The following is a 20,179-nucleotide window of genomic DNA, read 5'->3' as shown; positions in this document are numbered from 1 at the left end:
CGTTGTACCCCTTGTGGCCTCCTCTACATCGGGGAAACCAAACGGAGGCTTGGGGGCCGCTTTGCAGAACACCTACGCTCGGTAAGTAACTGCACCTCCCAGTCATGAGCCATTTCAACTTCCCCTCCCATTCCTCAGATGACATGTCTATCCTGGGCCTCCTGCAGTGCCACAACGATGCTACCTGAAGGTTTCAGGAACAGCAACTCATATTCCACTTGGGAACCCTGCAGCCCTATGGTATCAATGTGGATTTCACAAGCTTCAAAATCTCCCCTTCCCCTACTGCATCCCAAAACCAGCCCAGCTCGTCCTCGCCTCCCTAACCTGTTCTTCCTCTCACCTATCCCCTCCTCCCACATCAAGTCACACCCCTATTTCCTCCCTACTAACCTCATCCCGCCCCCTTGATCTGTCCATCCTCCCTGGATTGACCTATCTCCTCCCTACTTCCCCACCTACACTCACTATTACTGGCTCCATCCCTGACTCTTTAACTTGTCTGTCTCCTCTCTACCTATCTTCTCGTCTACCCATCTTCGATCCCCCTACCCCTGTCTTCCTATTTATTTCAGAACCGCCTTCCCCTCCCTCAGTTTTGAGGAAGGTTCTAGGCCCGAAACATCAGCTTTCCTGCTCCTCAGATGCTGCTTGGCCTGCTGTGTTCACTCAGCTCCACACCTCCTTAGCTCTGATTCTCCAGCATTTGCAGTTCCGATTGTCTCTGATGCAAGATTACTTAATATTTGTTTACATTAACTGTGATGAATTCTGTTTTATCAAGAAGAAAGATGCCTGTGATAAGAATGAATTACCTGAAAATAGTTTGAAGCATTCTCAAATCAGATATTGTAAAGATAAAAAGAAAATAATGGGTCTGGTTTCCTCCATCAGAAGACTCACTGGTGCTTGTATGAAAACATTTGAATGTGAATCCTGGCCTCTGTCTCAGTATTGTTTCATGTGTATTCCTAGTAACATTGCAGGTGGAGGCAGAAACATAAAAGTGTGGCAAGAAAGTCAATTGATTTAAGTGTTGGCAGCCATTGAGATATACAGCACAGAAGCAGGTCATTGACTCTGTGCCAGTGCTTTGCTGGTGAAATTTAAATTAATTCTTTTATGTGCCCTCCATTAATCATTATCTTCCTCTTTTTCATATCTTTATCCCTTACAAGATACAATGACCTTTACATTAAGCATACCTTGCAGCAAGACATTTCATACTCCAACAACAAATTACGTACAGGTATTTCTCCTCACTTTCAGCAATGATTTTAAACTGACGACTTCTTGTCTGCGCAGCCCAGAAGATAACAGATGTTATCTTTCTTGCTATTCTTTTTCAAAGCCCCACTGCCCTGGTGGAGAGGATTTCCAATCGGATGTCCATCTTCATAACTAGCTTTCCATGTCTGCTAACCTTCAAGAATCTATACTTTATGTTCTCTGTGGTGAAAATGCCCTTTTTACAATGAGGCATTCAGTATTCTGACTGTGGGCTATAACCGCTAACTTCTTCAAATTTATTATAGCTTCTTTATTCTTACACCATAAATCTTATTCATAAGATTCAAAGTGTCATTGTTCTTTTTATACTTTTGTCTACTGGCACTTATTTTTTTCAAAGAATGAGATACATACATGAATTCCTAGCTCAGTCTGATGATCTACACTTTTCAAGATTCCACAATTTAAGCGAACCTTCCTAATCCTTATTTTTCTGCCTATTGTATGTTACCTCTCAGTTTTCCACATTGCATTGCATCTGCTATCTACATTTTTGTCAAGCTGTTACTTTTTGCTCAGATGTCCAACTTTCCCAACTTTTGTTCGTGCTGCACCTCAGGGAGGTGGAAGCTATTGATTTGGAGATTGTTTTGAAGCCTCAAATTAAGCTGAACTCACTTACACATTGAAACATAAAGAAGGTTCAAAATGAGTTGCATCAGATTATGGTCTGAAAAATGTCACTTTTATTTTGTTTTGCTGCTCTGTACCATAAATATACCTACGGCTGTTAAAAATGAATTGCTAACTTAATTTTAATAGCTGCCAGAATGTTGGCAAGGAACACTTTCAATTAGTAATATATTTTCAGCATGTTTTGCTATGACGTCAATGGAAGGATTGTGAGTTATTTTGCATTTTTTCACCTCTAGTCCAAACGGATCATACTTCAGTGTCTACCGATGACCCTAGCAAAACAAATACTCATCAAGAGGTCTGGTTCAACCTTATCACAGAATTAAAGGAATAGTAACTAATTTGCAGAATTGTAAATAATTCGTCTGAATTACCGCCTGAGTCTGAAGCTCATAAAATCCTTTGAATTCTGATGCCAGTTATCATGTCACATCGCGAAGTTGCAAGGCAGATGAATCTTCAACACCTTTGAACCATCTTAGTCAATGCGATGCAAATCACAGCCAAAGTTAAATCAAATGTTTTTCTACTTTCTCACATGATTTGTAATTGGTAATGTCACAATGGATGCACATGTTGATGAATGACTAAAAGTGACAGTGCAACTAATATGCAATCCATCTGTAAATATATGTGTTGCAGCTATTGGGGTCTCTTACAAAGCAATTATACCTAGTTCCTCTATATTTCTGGTTACTGTTTAATTTTAAAAAAAACAAGAGCACCGATGCAGGCCTCTAAGTCATTATGTTCAGCCTTTGAAATTTGTAGTAGAAAATATACCTTTGTTTTTCGTTATTGTCCAATTTTCTCTTGATAAGCAAATCCAATTCAGAATTAAAATCATGTTGTGCATTTTCTGTATAACACAATGGCAATCAACAACATAATAATTAAAATTCTACCAGCTATTGCCATTTCTGCTCACTGAAGAGGATGTTCCAATATGCAATAAACCAGTAAACAGGTTTAATAAACTGATTTATTTCTTGATTGCCCTTGATAGTTAAAAACATTTCAAATGTATAGCAAACATAAGAGAGATTTCAGTTCAGTAATGGGACTTATTTTAGAAGCTTCAGTTTTAGAAACTTGTTTTTCTAATCCATGCTGAGATGGCAGCCAACAAGGGTGAATGTTTTTTAATGTGGCAAAGACATTTTTCTGAACAGAATTGTTAATATGTAATAACACTGATATTCTAGAACAGATAAAGCAATTCTTGTATAAATATGTTTGGGGTAAAATGCAATGCTGTACCAACAATCTTCCTGGCTTTCCATTGTCATGTGATTTCTCCCTTGAGACCATAACATTGAGACATCCATCTTGCAGCCTGTTTCAATAAAGTCAATGTACAGGCGAGGCTAGATAACAAAGTGTGGAGCTGGATGAACACAGCAGGCCAGGCCAGGCTGTTGTTTCGAGAGTTTTTAATATGGTGGCAGAATGTGTGTTGAAAAAGCTGAACAAAAAGCCCTGTTACAGTCAGAGGGATGTAAGAATGTTCAGATTGTAAATGCTACAACTGGCAACTGAGAAAGGGTAAAGAAGCTAACTATAGCTTAAACACTGGATAAAATAAAATGGTTGTAACTTCTGCGAGTGCTAATTGAAATTTCTGAACTTTAGCGTTTCCTATAGGTTAGTTGGCATAAAAATACCATAGAGATTCGAGTTCTTGTTGAGACAGATGTCTCAAAACTAATTAATAACATTTGCATGGCTGCAATTTCACAAACTATGAGTTATCTGATTACTGATGTTTTTATAACATACACATAGTTGATTGACAGAAGGCAATACGCTTACTCCATTGCATGGACAGTGTCAATGAAGGTGAGGTAGGCACTTTCTATACTGAACTGTCACATGTTGTGATGTTATGTAACTGCCTTTCTGACCTAGAATCAATGCCACAATACAACATACTTCCTTTCCTCTCTTAAGGGTGGGAACCAATTTCTAGATTAAATTGTGCAAGGATTTACATGGATATATTATCTCTAAACATTCAGATAATGTCTTGGATGGGGCATAGGAGACAACCACTTCTGTAGATCTAACAATCACAATACATATGGCAGTTGATGTGTAAACAACTATTAATGAAATTGTTAATTTGTCACAAATGAAGGAATTTGATGGAACAGTCAGTCAGTCTCCAGAATGCAACCATGCCTTTGGACATGGGAAATACCAGTTCTGACACTGCATCATTAAGTGTTCTGTCTACTGTTGATGTTGATGGAATTGACATGCTCCACATGACGACTATACGATCAATGTCTTATTTATGCCAAAGCCAGCAATCAGATGATACCAGGTTATAGTCCAACAAGTTTATTTGAAAATCACAACCTTTAGGAACGTTGCCCAAGGGCAATTCAAATAAACTTGTTGGGCTGTAGCCTGGTGTCATCTGATTTCTTACTTTGTCCACCCCAATCCAACACCAGCACCTCCACATCATTATTTATGCCAAGCAAATATATGGATTCTCCAGCCAATCTCTTGTTTTTTTCTGCACTCACTTGACCTATCTGTTTAGTGCTTGTGGAGTTAAAACTGTTTGCCTTTGAAGAATCTATTCTTAGCATATCCAAGTTCATTTCTGAACGAACAGAATAGCTCTGGGACTTGTTGGAAATGTCCAGGCCACCTTGTGATGATAATGAATTTTTTGAGTAGTAGTAGCAGATGTAGCTTTAAAGTAGAGGTAGGTTTGGTCAGGAATCTATGTCACAAAACAACAAAAATTACAGGTGGCAGATGACATTTGAAGTAAACAAATAGCTTTTCCATGTGAAATGGCAAAAATACAAAATTGTTACAGATATGCTAAACAAAGCAGTACAGCTAAGAATAATTATACTCTTATCATTTGAAGAGAGACCTTTGAAAGTGTCTTGCATCCTAAATTCTCTGAAGAACAGAAAAAAAGGCAGTAATTATGAAAGTCTTGATGTCTTTGAATCTCAGGAGAATGTAAATTATGAATGGCACCTGTTCTATATCAGAGTCAAAATTGAAAAAGAGTTCATTTATCACTGTGTAATTACATTAACATGGCTTTTACTATCCTGTGAATTTGCACAAATATAGGTTGATTTTCTTAAAGGCAGGTTGTATTAGGCATAAGTTTATTTAATCCTTTTGACCATTTTGCTTCCATCCAGGTGCTTTCCTCATTCCATATTTTTTATTCCTCTTTACCTGTGGAATTCCAGTGTTTTTCCTTGAAGTTGTACTTGGACAGTATACAAGTCAAGGTGGAATAACAGCTTGGAGAAAGATCTGCCCTCTCTTTGAGGGTAAGTTGAATAAATAAAGTTCAAAGCAATTAGAAGAAACTAGCAATTTAAATTGCAAAATTGTTCAATAAAGAGAGGTTCCTAGATAAGTAAATGGAATCAGATATTATTAAATATAACTAGAATTAACTTAAAAATAATTTGGTGTCCACTTCCTTGTAGTTTATGCCTGGTCTTGTGATTTGATTCAATGCCAGCAATAAACCTGACTGGTTAATTACCCTCTGATGAAGGGTCTAGGCCCGAAACATCAGCTTTTGTGCTCCTGAGATGCTGCTGGGCCTGCTGTGTTCATCCAGCCTCACATTTTATTATCTTGGTTAATTACATTAATCACTTTTGAAAAGGAGGAAAGTTAAACTGATGGAACTGTCATTAGAATTCAAACTCCTAAGTAATTTGACTTCGCTCCCACTGCTCAACAATCTGCAAAATATAAAACATATCTTTTTGGAATCGGCCTGCAACAAAAGAGCTCAGTCGAATCTGAGTTAGCCTCTCAGTATAGAATGTTGGTTTCATATTAAGGGGCTGCCACAGATTGATAGGACTTTGTACCATGCCCTTTTTGTCCCAAGCAATAATTTATCCATCTTGCCGAGAAGGTGAAGTACGTACTACTCAAAAGTAAGACATATCCTTTCAGTAGCAGAAAGATTTATAATATTCTGCTGCACTTCAAGATATAACTCTTACAAGGCAGCATTAGCAATGGGTATTTACTCAGTGCCTTTTCCCGGAACAGTGTGAATTGGCAACGAATAGGATATGAATGATTGGAAAAAGTAATGACAATGGTAGGCCACCTCATCACTTTTTGTCATTTGGTTTCCATAAGTTATAACTAATTACACTTTAGTCTCAAAATATGGGTGTAACAATTACCACCCTGGTAATTTTTCTTAGCGTATTCTGACCAGGTGATTACTTATACCCAAGGACAAAGAAGAGAACTCTACCTCAAATTATTTTACTGCCTTCCTAAATAATTGGAGCATAACATTCAGCGGCTTTCAATTTCTTAAAAGCTGGATTCCTTAGTCCACTATCTTCTTTTGACTAAAGTTAATATTCTTGGTTCTTGCTCCTGTTCAATCTTATCATTAAATTTTACTGCCATAGAAATTCTAGTGCCTGGTGAAGCCTTTTTGACCTCTCCTGCTCCATTAGCAGGTTTGCAATCAATAAGGAAACTGGCGCATGTGGGACATCCAACTGTATGTGTCAGAGGGCCTTGAACTAATGTTATCCTAGAAATACAACACCAGGACAGAACACAGGGTCAGGAAATGCTCTGCTCCAAGATTGGCCTTGCAATTGTTATTTTAAAATTCTGGTGTCCCCAGTTGTGTAGAATCTGGAAAAACTGTGAAGTTTTTCTTTGGCGATGATGTGTTGGATTTCCCATCAAATGTTGTCACAATCGCACAAGGATAGGTAGCCTGTCCACAGCAACAAAATGTATAGGGGTGGCAGTGCCTCTGGGTCTGCATTTCAACATGAACATGGATCAGAGGCCAGGTCTTTTGCTAGTTTGGAGCTGCACTTCTCCATGCTCCTTGGCAGTGTCATGAAGTTGTCCACTCATGCACCTTCATGCTGATACATTTTGTTTGTACATCTGTCAGCACTCTCCTTTAGCAGAGCTCATATGTGATCTGGTATACAAACTATCCTTTCTCCCCACCCTGACTGTAGCCCATTCACAACCATCTGACTCACCAGGTGCTGATAACCACTCCATACTTGCACCCATGGTATGTGCAGTACCAATATCTCAGCTGGTGGCTGCAAGCATCACATCAGTAATGGTAACCTTTCATAAATACTTTGCTGTCTGCCTGTCCCTTGGGCTGTCCATGGCTGGGAAGATGGCACTCCTTGAGTGTCTGAGCAGTCAGAAGAGGAAAAGGAGTAGCCTGGAAAACAAGAGTACTTTGTTCACACCATCACAGACTGTTAATCATGTCAGATTGCTGAGAAGCTCAGCATGCAAAAGAGCATAAAGTGAAATGCTGTAGTCACCTTTAATGGTCTGGTGGCATCATGATCAACTGACCTTATTGCAGGTGGTTTAGGAGATGTCGACATCCTTGCCCCAGTCAATTCTGTTCTGTCATTCCGACTTGCTGCAGTATTCCCAGCTTCTGGCCTGCTCTTGTAACCACTCTGTTAATGTGGTGAGTCCAACTGAGTTTCTGGTCAATGGTAACCCCCAGGATGTTGATGGTGGGGGATTCAGTGATGGTAACACCATTGAATGTCAAGGGGTAGTCGTTAGATTGTCTCTTTTGGTGATGGTTATAGCCTGGCATTTGTGTGGGGAGAGTGTCACTTGCTACTTGTCAGCCCAAGCCTGGATATTGTCCAGATCTTGTTGCATGTGAACACGGACTGCTTCAGTATCTGAGGAGTCATGAACGGTGCTGAACATTGTGCAATCATCGGCGAACATTCCCACTTCTGACCTTAAAGTGGAGGGAAGATCATTGATGAAGCAGCTGAAGATGGTTGGGTTTAGGACACTACCCTGAGGGACTCCTGCAGAGGTATCCTGCAGCTGAGATGATTGACATGATAGGTATTTCACTACGTTTGGATATTGCGCTTGCCTCGGCTGAACAGCTAAAGTTACGTGTAGCCAGTGAAAATTTGCGCAAACTTTGATTCCCTTATTGAGGTGCGATGCTAACTAGCAATCAGCTGAATTGTTTCAATTCATAGGCAGCCCCAAGTTTTCCTGATTCAAACTTGCTCCCAAAATATTTACTAACACACATCTCACCTCCAATTTTTCAAATATATCACTTATTACAAGTGTGATAATGTATTCTTCTTTTCTTTTCTCCTAGTATAATATAAATTATACCATAGATATAATTATTACTTCAGTGTAGTTTAAAAGCTATCCCATAATTGTGACTGTTTTTATTAAGTTGGTAACCTGTGCTATTAAACCAAACTTACTTTGACTGTGCTTCCGTTCTTGCTTTCCTTTGGCAGGTATAGGTTATGGGACAATACTCATTGATTTATATCTGGTTACTTACTACATCATTATTCTGACCTGGTCTACCTTCTACTTGTTCAATTCATTCTTTGCTGAGCTGCCGTGGACCCGCTGTGGACAACAGTGGAACACAGGTAACAGCATAAACAGCACAGATCTTAAGAAGTTTTTTTTCTACTACTAAATTTATATTATTTTACTTTCATTCTTGGGATGTAGGAGGGTTTTACTCAGTCCTAGTTGCCTTTTCTCAAGTACAATATTTTTAATAAGCTTAGATAAGGGGAATATCATGCATTTTGTTTAGGCAGGTGACACGGACCAAACAAGATCAAGAGGTTTCCTTGGAAAGGAAATGTAGGAATATAAGTTTAATTTAGAACTAATATAGTGAATCGGGAAGAATTCAGATATATTTAATACAATATATTTGGGAAATAATTCATTCAATGCAAGTAAAATTTAAATAAAAGATTCCACGGATTCTGTTTTTGAAGACTCAGGAAATGTTTTTTAGTTAAAAATCCATCCCAACATCTCTGCTACGTTGAAATCTGTATAAAAAGGAATTTCACCTTTTTGCCAAAATAAGTCAAGAAAAAAAAGCTATTACATACATTCTATTAAACTAAATTAATCAAGTGGAACAGACCAGTACCAATGGTCACATGATGTAGTTTTCTTACATTTATAAAAAGCTTGCTGAGGAACTCTTGAGGCATAGGATGTGACAAGTTCAGCTTAAAGGGAAATTAAAAAATGGCATCTCAAAGTTTTGTTAATTGATATCAATTCAAGTAAGCATGATCAATCATAATAACTGAACCAATCATCCATACTAAAAGACAGATGGTATGTGAGCTTTAGTTAATTAAAAGGAATGATAATTGACATTTTTTTCAGAGAGCAAAGACTTTAATTAAACAAATAATGAATCAATAAACCAAAGTCATATTTCATTTACTATAGGACACTATAAAGAGTTAGCCTGGACAAAAATTTCACAGATTCATCATAAGGGACTTTTCAGCAATTAAATACTTGAGAATAACTGACTGATATAATCTCACATGAATAACAAACCTACATGGAGGAGTATTGAAAGACAAGGTATGAAATTTATAAGGCATGAACAAGGTAGATTAAGAGCAGTTTAAGCCTAAACACTAGAAATTTAAAAGTGTTGGCTTTATGTTTTTGCTGTGGATATTTTTTCTCATAAGCCAGAGGGAATATCTTGCTACCGACAGGGAATTTAAAGTCACATTTTACTCTGAATTTTGGATATTCTGAAGGTGTAACACTGAACTTTACAATTCTACATTAGGAGTAGGACATAATTTTCCATTCTTTGATAGTCTTAGGAAATGAATACACTTTTAAAAAGGGGTTAAGTATATTTTATATCACGTTTTTACTAACATCGTAAAAGTTACTGAATTGTCCTATGTAATCTGCTGCTTCCAACTTCACAAATCACTCCCCAGTGCACTCCTTGAATGGAGATGTGTACCTTATAATAGAGTTTCCCAGACCCTATTGATATGTCCCATATTTAGGTCCAGTTAATTAACATTTTAAAAGTAAGCAATTTGGAAGATGCTAATATCCTTTGCTGATTTTATTTTCTTCAGGGATAATTGGTTCAACTCATTTGACCCAGAAATATGCCTGTGAGATCTAAATAGCTTGAATGTGAGAAAGAGAGATTATCAGAGGATTTTACCCAATCTGGTTTAGCTTCACAAGAGGTTAAGGGCTATAGATCGTTTCAGCTTCCAACAAAAGACTTAGAGTACCAGATTTTTTATTCAATGACAATTCAATAACTACATTGTGATATCAGCATTTTATTTCTGGATGTTGTACGAAATTGAATTAAAGTGAACAAATTTCTAGAATAGAACTCCGGTTCCCCAAATTATTGCACTAATCCTGAAATGTTCAAATTTGATCTTATATTTGTGATCCCTCATTCTAGACGCCTAATCTTATGAAATAGATTATGAAATAGATTATTGATATTTCTATCCTATTTGAATGCTGGAGTGGAGCAGTCAGCATGCAGGTACTGAGTAACACTCTCATAGTGGCATTCAGTAGCTAGTATTACATCAGATACTTTTATTGGACAAATGTTTCAGGTCCAGTGACCCACATTCTGAAGATGGGTCACTGAACCCGAAGCATTAACTCTGCTTTCTCTCCACAGATGTGCCAGACCTGTTGATTTTCTCCAGGCTCCTGATACTCTCGTGTTTAGTACTCAGAGTGGAAAACTCCTGTTTGATCAGATGTCTGCCTTACAAATGAATCGGGGGAGATTATAGTTTACTTAACCTTCATGAATGAACAGGGTTCTCCATGGTGGCCCAAAGATTAGAAGATTCAGTGATTAATAGGTTATAAAGTGACCCAATGTTAAGAAGTGTCAACATATTGGAAAGGCCAAAAATTGGCAGAATGATAATGAAAGCACATTTAACAGATTTGAATATTGAAGCAGCATTGCAGCAACAATAATGGGAAGTGAAGCTCAGGAAGATAGATAAATGTTTTAGTTGAGATACCAACTAGCTTTGTGCAACAAAGTATAGACAGACAGTGTTCTCAAAATGTTGCACGATGTAAAGCATTGAGGAAGAGATTGAAAATGATGAATCTGAATAAATTATACCGGTTATGAGTTTTATTAGTCTGATGAATATGCTGGTTGAGGAATCGTAACTGGTCAGTTCTAGATAATGACTGCACTTCAACAATATGTGAACTGGATTGATTAAAATTTAATCTTGATTCACTAAGTGGTGAAGATTGATGCAAGGCTAATGACTGTAAATGTGTTTTAAGTTTGATGGTTGCAATTCTCTGAGACTATTAAAGCAGGTTATAATTGAAGAAAGTAGCTAGAGTAAGCTATTTTGTAAGTGCTGAAACAGTCCCTAATAAGATACTTCTACATTCTTTGAACATGGCTAAATAAAATTAAATTTGACATGGCACTTAAAAGGACAGCTGTGTTTTGGATATGAGTAGATCTGTTTACCCAATCAGGACATTATGGTATCCCCTTAATTAAACCTGATGTTTCTCATCATAGCTTTAGACTAGTACTAAAGACATTAGGTAAGTTAGAGAGGGGAAACAACAATCTTAAAGTTATATAAAAAGTTTGTTTTCCATATGTGACAAGGGTTGAAAATCCTGCTAAAAGATGCAGATATCATTAATAAAGCGCAAATGATGCTAATAGAAAAGTTCAGTGAGAAGTAAGAAATCTCTGAAAAGAATCAGAGAACGCAATATTTCTTTTGTCAGGTTTCCATTGATACATTATTGGAACAAGTGGTTGCTATGGATTTAAAGGGATAGGAAAATGACAGCAATATCTTTATTCAGCATTCTGTAGACCTAATACTTGTTGGGACTGAGGGATTATATTTAGATAGAATGGTCAAAAAATAGGAGACGGACCTGACTTGGACCACCGTCAAAGTTTTGGAGTGGTGATGGATAGGTATTTGTCACTAATGAGTTCAAAGAGATGTGTGAAAACATGGGCATCACGATCATGATTGCTGCAGCTGAATCCTCACATGATTCCTTTCACAGAATTTCAATTATATGCTATGAACATTGTTAACTAATCAGCCAGCCCACAAGTTGACAATTTCCTTTTCATTGGCACTCCATTGAAATATTTAATTCCAGATAATTGAAGAGCATTGTCCCTATCTATTGTTCTCTGGTTAAAATTTAAAACTGCTTTCTTTGCCGCGATAGTCCTTCTGCTCACCACGTACAATTAATGATATTTTATTCTCTACGTTTGGATGCTTCACATGAAAAGAAACAGGTTTTCATAAAAGCTGATGCCTTGATCAAAATCTGGAGAACTTTGAGGCATTTCATTGCATTGAGGCAGAATTTAATTTTGTCAATTTGGTTTATTTTACATGCAAGCCCATTAAAGGAATGGAAAGGCCTTGGAAAGCTCCTGAGGGATGTGAAGGCTCAGCTAACTGTTCAAGACTGAGATCAATTGATTTCTATATAGTTAAAAACATCAAGGGATTTGGGGCTGATGCAGGAAAATGGTGTTGATTTAGAAGATCAGCTGCAATCTCATTGATTGGTAGAGCAGCCTTGAAGAGCTGAATGGCCTAGACATGTTCTATCAGTTACAGTCTTATGCAGTTGTAAAAATGGTGAGAACACTTATCAAATATGGAAATCAACTAATTCAACAAGGTTATGATTAATCACAATTGTTTATTAAATCACAAACTCTGAATGTCTGATAGAAGTAAATGCGGCATCTTATACCTCCAGTGTTTGTATGCACTGTGATGAGGGTCTTAATACAATAAATCAAGAATTAAAAGTGGTGAGTAATTGTGACACAGAGGACAATGTTACTGCATCCAAAGGCCTCATATCTAACATGGGTATTTGGTTATCATACATTTCAAAGGAGTCTAGTAAGGGGAGGAATGTGGCCAATGTAGAAAGTATAGTAGAGGTTACAGGCAAGTTTAATATTGATTGAATGTTCAAGATGTGGTTAAAGGTGCAGTCCATGAATAGGGTGAAAGTGTTAATAGTAAGAAAACATAGTATATGTACTGATAGCGGACAGAAAATGGACTGTTTATTTGACAAAAGTGTCATAAAGCAAAGAATCAAACTGTGATAGGACAAAAGGGAAATTGTACAATAGTAATCTTTTGCAATAAAAAAATGTGCAGATAGATTCTATTGCATAAATTATTGAGTAATAAAATAAAGACCACAAGACTATGTCAGAACAGAACTAAAAGTAGAATTATTCATCATTGTGAATTTTTGGTGGCTGTTAATAAACCTGAGGATAATGTAACAACAGAGGCAAAACAAAGTGAATTAGATACTTGGAGAGTGTGTGGAGTTAATTCTGAGGCACCAGTTGAGGGGCAATCAGTTTCGTCTCATAGAGTGGATTTAGCACTGAAAGGATCTCTGCAAATGGGGCATTGTAACATTAAAATGAGGGGTATTGCGAAGAGATTGAGTGATAAAGATGCTAGGGTGCATTCTCCCTCAGCTGGATTAAGTCATTTTAAAAATCCTTTAGTCACGTAAAGTCATGTTTTTATGGTGAAACTTTTCAGAGAAAAGTGATTCTGGAAATGTCCAAATGAGCAATGGATGTTGGAAGGAGCACAAATCTGTCTAAATGTATCTATGGTCTGAATGATGTTTCCAGGGTTTTATATTTTTTGGTGAAATCTGTTTTCCTGAAAATGGATTATGTCCAACTGAACAGCCATCCAGCAATTTTTATTGCTTCTCTAAAAGCAAACATTTAGGATCTTTGACATACATTCTAACCTTTATAAACAGTGGTACTATAGAATAGAGAACTGTGCTTTGGATAAGTCAGGCTGTGGAGATTTTAAATATAGTTGTATTGATTTTGAAACAGTAGGTCTGGAATAACTCGAGGGGCTGACTCCTTGCTTACTCCTACTCTTATTTCTTAGGTTGCTATGTTCTAATTTTCAATGCATTCTGTGTGTTACTCCCAACTGTAATTGGTCATCGCAGAAAATGATGGACTTAAAGAAATAGTGCAGTTGTGAAGATTGGTCAATTGGTAGTGCACACATATAAGACCAGATGATAATTTTAAGTTCTTAGAATATAAGGTAACATTTAAGTAATTGATTTTTTAAAGACAGGTAAAACGTTTAAGAAAATTAATCTTGAGATATTCACACTGAAACCCCTGTCTTTGGGTAACCCTGAGTATTTTAAAATAGTCAATTTTAGTGCTGCTTCCTCCACTAAAACTTCCTTTTGGGATGTTCTAATACAGCAGGTTTCGTAATATTTCCAAAAAAAACTGCCCACTGCTCAAAAATCTATTGCTAAACAGGGGGAGAACTGATTGCTGCAAAGAGGCCTATCAGAATCCTTCCATTCAATGAATCAATTTTGAAGATTCTGCAAGAAGTCAATTTTTTCTGGAGAAAACAGCCACTCTCCTCTGAGATAACAAAGTGTAGAGCTGGATGAACACAGCAGGCCAAGCAGCTTCTTAGGAGCACAAAAGCTGACGTTTTGGGCCTAGACCCTTCATCAGAAAATGGGGAGGGGAGAGGGTTCTAAAATAAATAGAGAGAGAGGGGGAGGTGGATCGAAGATGGATAGAGGAGAATATAGAGGTGGAGAGGAGACAGACAAGTTAAAGAGGCAGGGATGGAACCTCCTCTGGATGAACCATCCTCCATCCTCAGGATGCAGCCTCCTCTGAAGCTGATTTCCAGTATACTTCCAGGATAGATTTTCTAACTTTTTGGTTTGATATCCCCAGAAAAAATAAAATCTGTTAGCATCTAACTATTCTTTACTTGTGGATTGACAGATAACTGTGTGGAATTTGCTAAGAATTCCTCTGCTGGCAATTGGACAAAAGGAGAAAATGCCACCATGCCTGTTATTGAGTTCTGGGAGTAAGTAAAACTCAATTGCTACTACTAATGAAATGCCACTGCATTTGTCAGTTGAGCTAGTTTGTCTTGAGAAAAGATGTGAATTGTTGTATTTGAGTATGTTTCCTTGTAGATATGGTTCAGGAAAGACGAAATTACAGTCAACACCATGGTCCTGAAATGACATCTTGAGTTATCACTACACAAACATTTATGTTCATCTGGAATTCCTTTCCCTGCGACTGATTGTAGATTAATTTCAAAGCCAATATTGACTATTCCTGATTATATCAAATAGCCAAGGAAAATGAGAAAAGTACAAATGACATTCCATTGGGAATAAGCATTATATTTAAAATGGCTATGTAAGCTGCCTGTTTGCATTCAACACAACCTGCTTCCCAATCCTCACTGTCCAGACATTTCTAATAACAGATAACAAGGTCATTTCTGTACATTTAGTGGCAGTAAAGATGTGCCAACTTTTTTAGATAATCATGTGTTCTCCTTTATTTTGATTTTGAATATTTGTTTTAACATTGTTTCTCTTAGCCTTCTGCTCTCAAGATCATATGCAATGTCAGTTCTGCAATACACAAGACATATTTTCACTATTTTCAGTTAAAATGTTTTGTCAAGTGACATTCGCAATTCCAGCTTGAAATATACTTTCTTACTAATTATGCATTTGCGTTCTTGGGTTGTCTTCTTTGTGGAACTGCGCAGCCAGAGAATCAGAATTGCATGCCACTGCAGGGAAATTCTACTATTCATGCAACTGGCACCAACTGTGAGCCAGGAGCCATCACTCTTGCTGTGGTTCTCAAGCCTCAACTTTCAGGATATGGCCCAGAGGAAAGGAAAGCTTGGCCTTAACTTCATGGATATGGTTTTGGAGGTGCTAGTGGATGGCGAGGTGATGAGGAAAGCAGTCCTTTTCCCTGCAAACCGCTATACATGACCATACCACCAGACCCAGGCAGCCTGAATACAAACTGTAAATTGGATCAGTGTTTTGTCCCAAGTAAAGCCAGACGCCCAGCAGTGCAGGAAGCGGGTCAATGAACTTCTGCACTCCAAAAGGGTAACTGCCGCCATCTTCACTCCACACGTCACCCACTCGGAAATACTGCTCTCTCTAATTCTGCCCCAAAACATACATCTCAGCAAGACTCATAGATTATACCTCTCAGTAGTTTTTTTATATTTATTCATGGAATGTACACATGCCAGCTGGGCCCATAGTTATTGCCCATCCCTGAAAACCCTTGAGAAGGTAGTTGTGAGCTGCCTTCTTGAACAGCTGCAGACCATGTTCCGTATCGAAACCCACAATGTTGTTAGAGAGGGTATCGCAGGATTTTGATACAATGACAATGTAGGAGGGTTGATTGCAGGAAAAGCAATTGGTGAGGTGGTAAACGATGAAGAGAATAGCCTTAGGTTACAGGATACAGATGGGCTCTTCACTGGCATTTGGAATTAAATCAGGATAGGTATGAGGTGATGCACTTGGGTGGGACAAATAAGGCTGGAGAATACATGATGAAGAGTAGGACCCTGGGAGCATGGAGGATAACAGGGACCTTGATGTGCATGTCCACCAGTTCCTTAAAGAAGCATGATAGGTAGATAAAATGCTTAAGAAGGTATATGAAAAACTTATCTGTATTAGCTGAGGCAAAGAGTTAAAGAGCAGGTAGGTCATGTTGGAACTTTGTAAAACATGGGTAAGGTACAGCTAGTGTATTGTGTCCAGCACATCTATTCACATTAGATGAGAGCATCAGGGTTGTATTTGCACAGGAGAGGGCATGGGGGAGATTTACCTGGATGTTGCCTGGATTGGAGAATGTTGGTTAAGAAGAGAGATTTGATAGACTAACGTTGTTTTTCTCGGAGCAGAGGAGACTGAGGGGTACATGATAAAGATGTATAAAATTGAGGGGCATAGATAGTATTGACAGTTGGAGATTTTACCATTTGCTGGCTAGATCAATGACAAGGGGCAGAGATTTAAGGGAAGGAAGAGATGTTTGAGAGGGGATGCAAGGAAAAGGTGGTAGAAATCTGGAACTCACAGTCAGTAAGGACAGTAGAAGCAGAAACATTCAATGTTTAAGAAGTATTTAGATGTGTACTTGTGATGCCAAGTGTTGCAGAAGGATTTTGAAGAAGAGTCTGAGTCCTGTGTTCAGTAGCACAAGTTGCTCTTTATCCAGAGCTCATTTATCGCACATTTGGAAGAGACCAGACACCAACCAGATCCCTCAAGTATAGCTCAGATCATAGGTGAGTGACACTTTATTGGGAAAAGTAAAGTACAAGATATTGATACATTCTGCATTACAATGGTTACATGCAACATTAACGTCAGTGTTTGAGACATCCTCTCTGACCTACACATCCGATCCTGTAAATATGCTATCAATGATGGACAACTTCATGGTCCACTCTATGGTCCTCCAGCCCACTTTAAGGTCCTCCGATCATCTCATAACATTTGTCAGACCCCTTATCATCCATTCTTGGACTCTTACGGTTATGGGCTACACTTCAACACTGATTGTTATGTCTCCTCCTAGACATTTGCCAGCTACATCAGATACTTTCTTCTTACTAATGACTTTTCAAACTCAGTCATGTAATTCACATTCATTGCTAAGCTTAGTACCGAAGTTAAAAAAAGGATGTTAATTTCTACCAATTGTTTTAATATTTGTAGTATCAGCTCTAATATAGAATTATTATTAGGTTTAAGAATATACAACTTTATACTATGATTCTGTGACAAAGCTAACGGTTTCAGGAACAGCTTCCCATTTATCCGACTTGTGAAATGGCAGTTGTTTATTCTCTTCAGGTCATAGCGACTCTGTTTCAAAATAGTTCCTGCCCCAACCTTGCTATGTTATTTGTCTCTCTGTACTCTTGCGAGCTTATCTTGTTTATACCTTTTTGTTGTTATAATCTTCTTGCTGATGGAGAAATAAGTTTCTTCAAGGGTGTCCCTGCCTCCAAGGCAAGCTGCGTTCAGAAATTTAACTCCTCAATATCTGACAAATTTTGAACTTCTATTATTGTGTGTGTATGTATCTAATCTAGTGTGTAATTGTAATTATTTTTAAAAAGCATCATCTCAGGTGGGTCACACTTTTCCTTTCTATTATATATAAAAATCAGAAATCTCAAATCAGACGGTTTTCATCTGAGCTGCCTTATCAGAGCCGTACTGTTTGCATTCTAGTCCCATCTTACCAAGACTCAGACATATTTTGTTGTCTGTCTGTGAAAGCCCTGTTTTGAGTGATGTGAAATGCAGGTAAAATTTCCTTTGATTGTCTATGTCAGTTAAAAAAAACCATTAAGTGCCAAGCTGGCCTATATGTTATCATCATTGACCTTGGCAATAGTGTGTATTTTTCCAACTTCTCCACTTTTTAAAAAAAATGCTCGTTGACATGTCCAATTAACCTCAACAGTATGTTTTGAAGATATCATTTGTGATCTTACCGCTGTATCCACCCTTAATTCAAGCCTCACATAAGCACACACTTGTTGTTCAATAATCACAAACTGATAGTACTTACGATAAAATTTAAGATCATGCTTAAGGGGCAATAGACTGTGAATGGACTTAAAAGATTATCCAGCTCTTCCTGCATTTTTACCCATCTTGTGTATATTTTTACAACACTTTTCCCTCTCTGTCTCCAATTGCAATTTTTCCCTTCTTCTCAGCAATGCCAAAAGTCAATTACTCTATGGATTATATTTCAGTGCCTAATTATTTAAAATATGTTTTTGGGCTCTTCCAGGCCACACTGACCACTTTATCAAATAGATGTACATGTCTTGAGGCCCATTCTTCAGTGCATTTTTGCTGTGTTTCTGCATGGTAATTTCTTCTGATGTAACAACCATCACTGCACCCTTAACTCCATTTCCCAAGATCATGCCACGTGCTCTTGACTTTCAGGGGTTCTTTTTGAAAAATTAAAAACTGCTGGAGGGCTCCCGTGCATCCTTGTCACCTGGTCCAGTGCTCCAGATGGTGGTCAAATCTGCCAATTCAGTTTGCTTAAAAACAAAAATCTCTGGGCTCACATATCTCTAAGAGAAGACTATTAATTATTTCATTCCACCTACATTTTGATTTCATTGTATATATCCCATTTGACTACCACCAAGGTAAGTCATTTCCATTTGGTGATATCTTTTTTTTTCCCTGCTACCATGCATTTTTTCCAGAGGTGGCCCTATTGGTTACTACTATAACTGATTCAGGAACACTACAAAAGCCTTTCTTTCTAGAATATAAAGCAAAATAACATGTTTTCACAATCATTTTTAAAGAGACAAACAAATATTACTACTGGGAGATGACAAACATTACCAAATTTCACTTGTGTGGTCTTTCTTACAAGAAGTACATATGATTTTCTCAAATATAACTTGCTAGATTATACATGACCTTCTTTCCTTTCAAAATTATTCCAAATTCAAACTTGACAGCAACTAACTTTGTGTACAGCCCCTACAGTGTTGTTGGGCTGACAGGCTTCAAATAATCTATTCCAAAACCTCTATCCTAACTTTTCCTGATGCAAATTAAAACCACCTGGACTGTTTCCATTGGTTCTTGTTTTAAGTTAAAATTTATGTATTTAAATTTATTTGACCTTTAACTTTGAATTGTATTTCCCACTGCCTTTTTGCACTTGTATAATGTAATTTTATCAACCTCAATTTCAGCAAAGACATTTCCTCCACAAGACTTTGCCTCCACAAGACTTCCAGCTCCCTTGTTGACTTTGTGAAACCTATTCTAAAACAAAAAACACTGGCACTGGAAGAAGCCCAGTAGATTAATACTATCCACACAACACCTCTTACCACACAGGAAATGTATGAGATGATTTAAAACTGCCAGTAGGAAGAGTTAACACCACTGATCTCTGAAGGGGCACAGCCCAAATAACAAGCTGATGTCATGTCATACTTTAATGAAATAAGTCTGAGAGAAACTGCCAGAATTTCTTTTAATAATCTCAAGCAGGCATTTTAAATTTATTTTATCTTAAAGAAAACATTTTCTAAGTATGTATATGGACACAACATTTCTCATTCTACATTTAGAGTTCAAATTGGATGTCTTCCAAAATGGTTTATCAATGTTTTTGAGAACAAGCCAAAACATTTTTTCCACAACATCTTTTTACATGACTTTTTTCAAAAAATATTTCTAAACTTTTCACTGAAATAAGGTTTGAAAGTTTTGAATCCATGAAGCTTTTGGACCACTCTTTATTTTAGTACCGATTTCACTCGAATATAAGGGATGCTGTCCTTTTAAACTTTACGGTAATTCTCTTTGATAACAATCTCATTTTCACATAGGGCTTCTTTTAACTTCACTGGGGGAAAGGGACTTGTTCATTTCTTCTCTAACTATA

At 37.5% G+C, this 20,179-nt stretch overlaps 1 protein-coding gene across 4 annotated transcripts in view; it reads left to right on the top strand.

The window, feature by feature from the left end:
* Nucleotides 1–20,179, top strand: part of LOC125461122 (sodium- and chloride-dependent GABA transporter 2-like) — a 77,443-nt gene that overhangs the window by 8,249 nt on the left and 49,015 nt on the right. For 3 of the 4 annotated variants that reach the window (XM_059652415.1, XM_048549531.2, XM_048549533.1), the window contains 3 exons: nt 5,106–5,240; nt 8,244–8,384; nt 14,657–14,744. In XM_059652415.1, coding sequence (XP_059508398.1) covers nt 5,106–5,240; nt 8,244–8,384; nt 14,657–14,744 — 364 coding nt within the window. The remainder of the gene's footprint in view (nt 1–5,105; nt 5,241–8,243; nt 8,385–14,656; nt 14,745–20,179) is intronic. The other variant, XM_059652416.1, reaches the window with a different exon arrangement.

This window comes from Stegostoma tigrinum, chromosome 18 (assembly GCF_030684315.1).
Source record: "Stegostoma tigrinum isolate sSteTig4 chromosome 18, sSteTig4.hap1, whole genome shotgun sequence".
Lineage (NCBI taxonomy): Eukaryota > Metazoa > Chordata > Chondrichthyes > Orectolobiformes > Stegostomatidae > Stegostoma > Stegostoma tigrinum.
The sequence above is the reverse complement of the archived record's forward strand: the minus strand, read 5'-3'. Positions and strand labels throughout refer to the sequence as shown.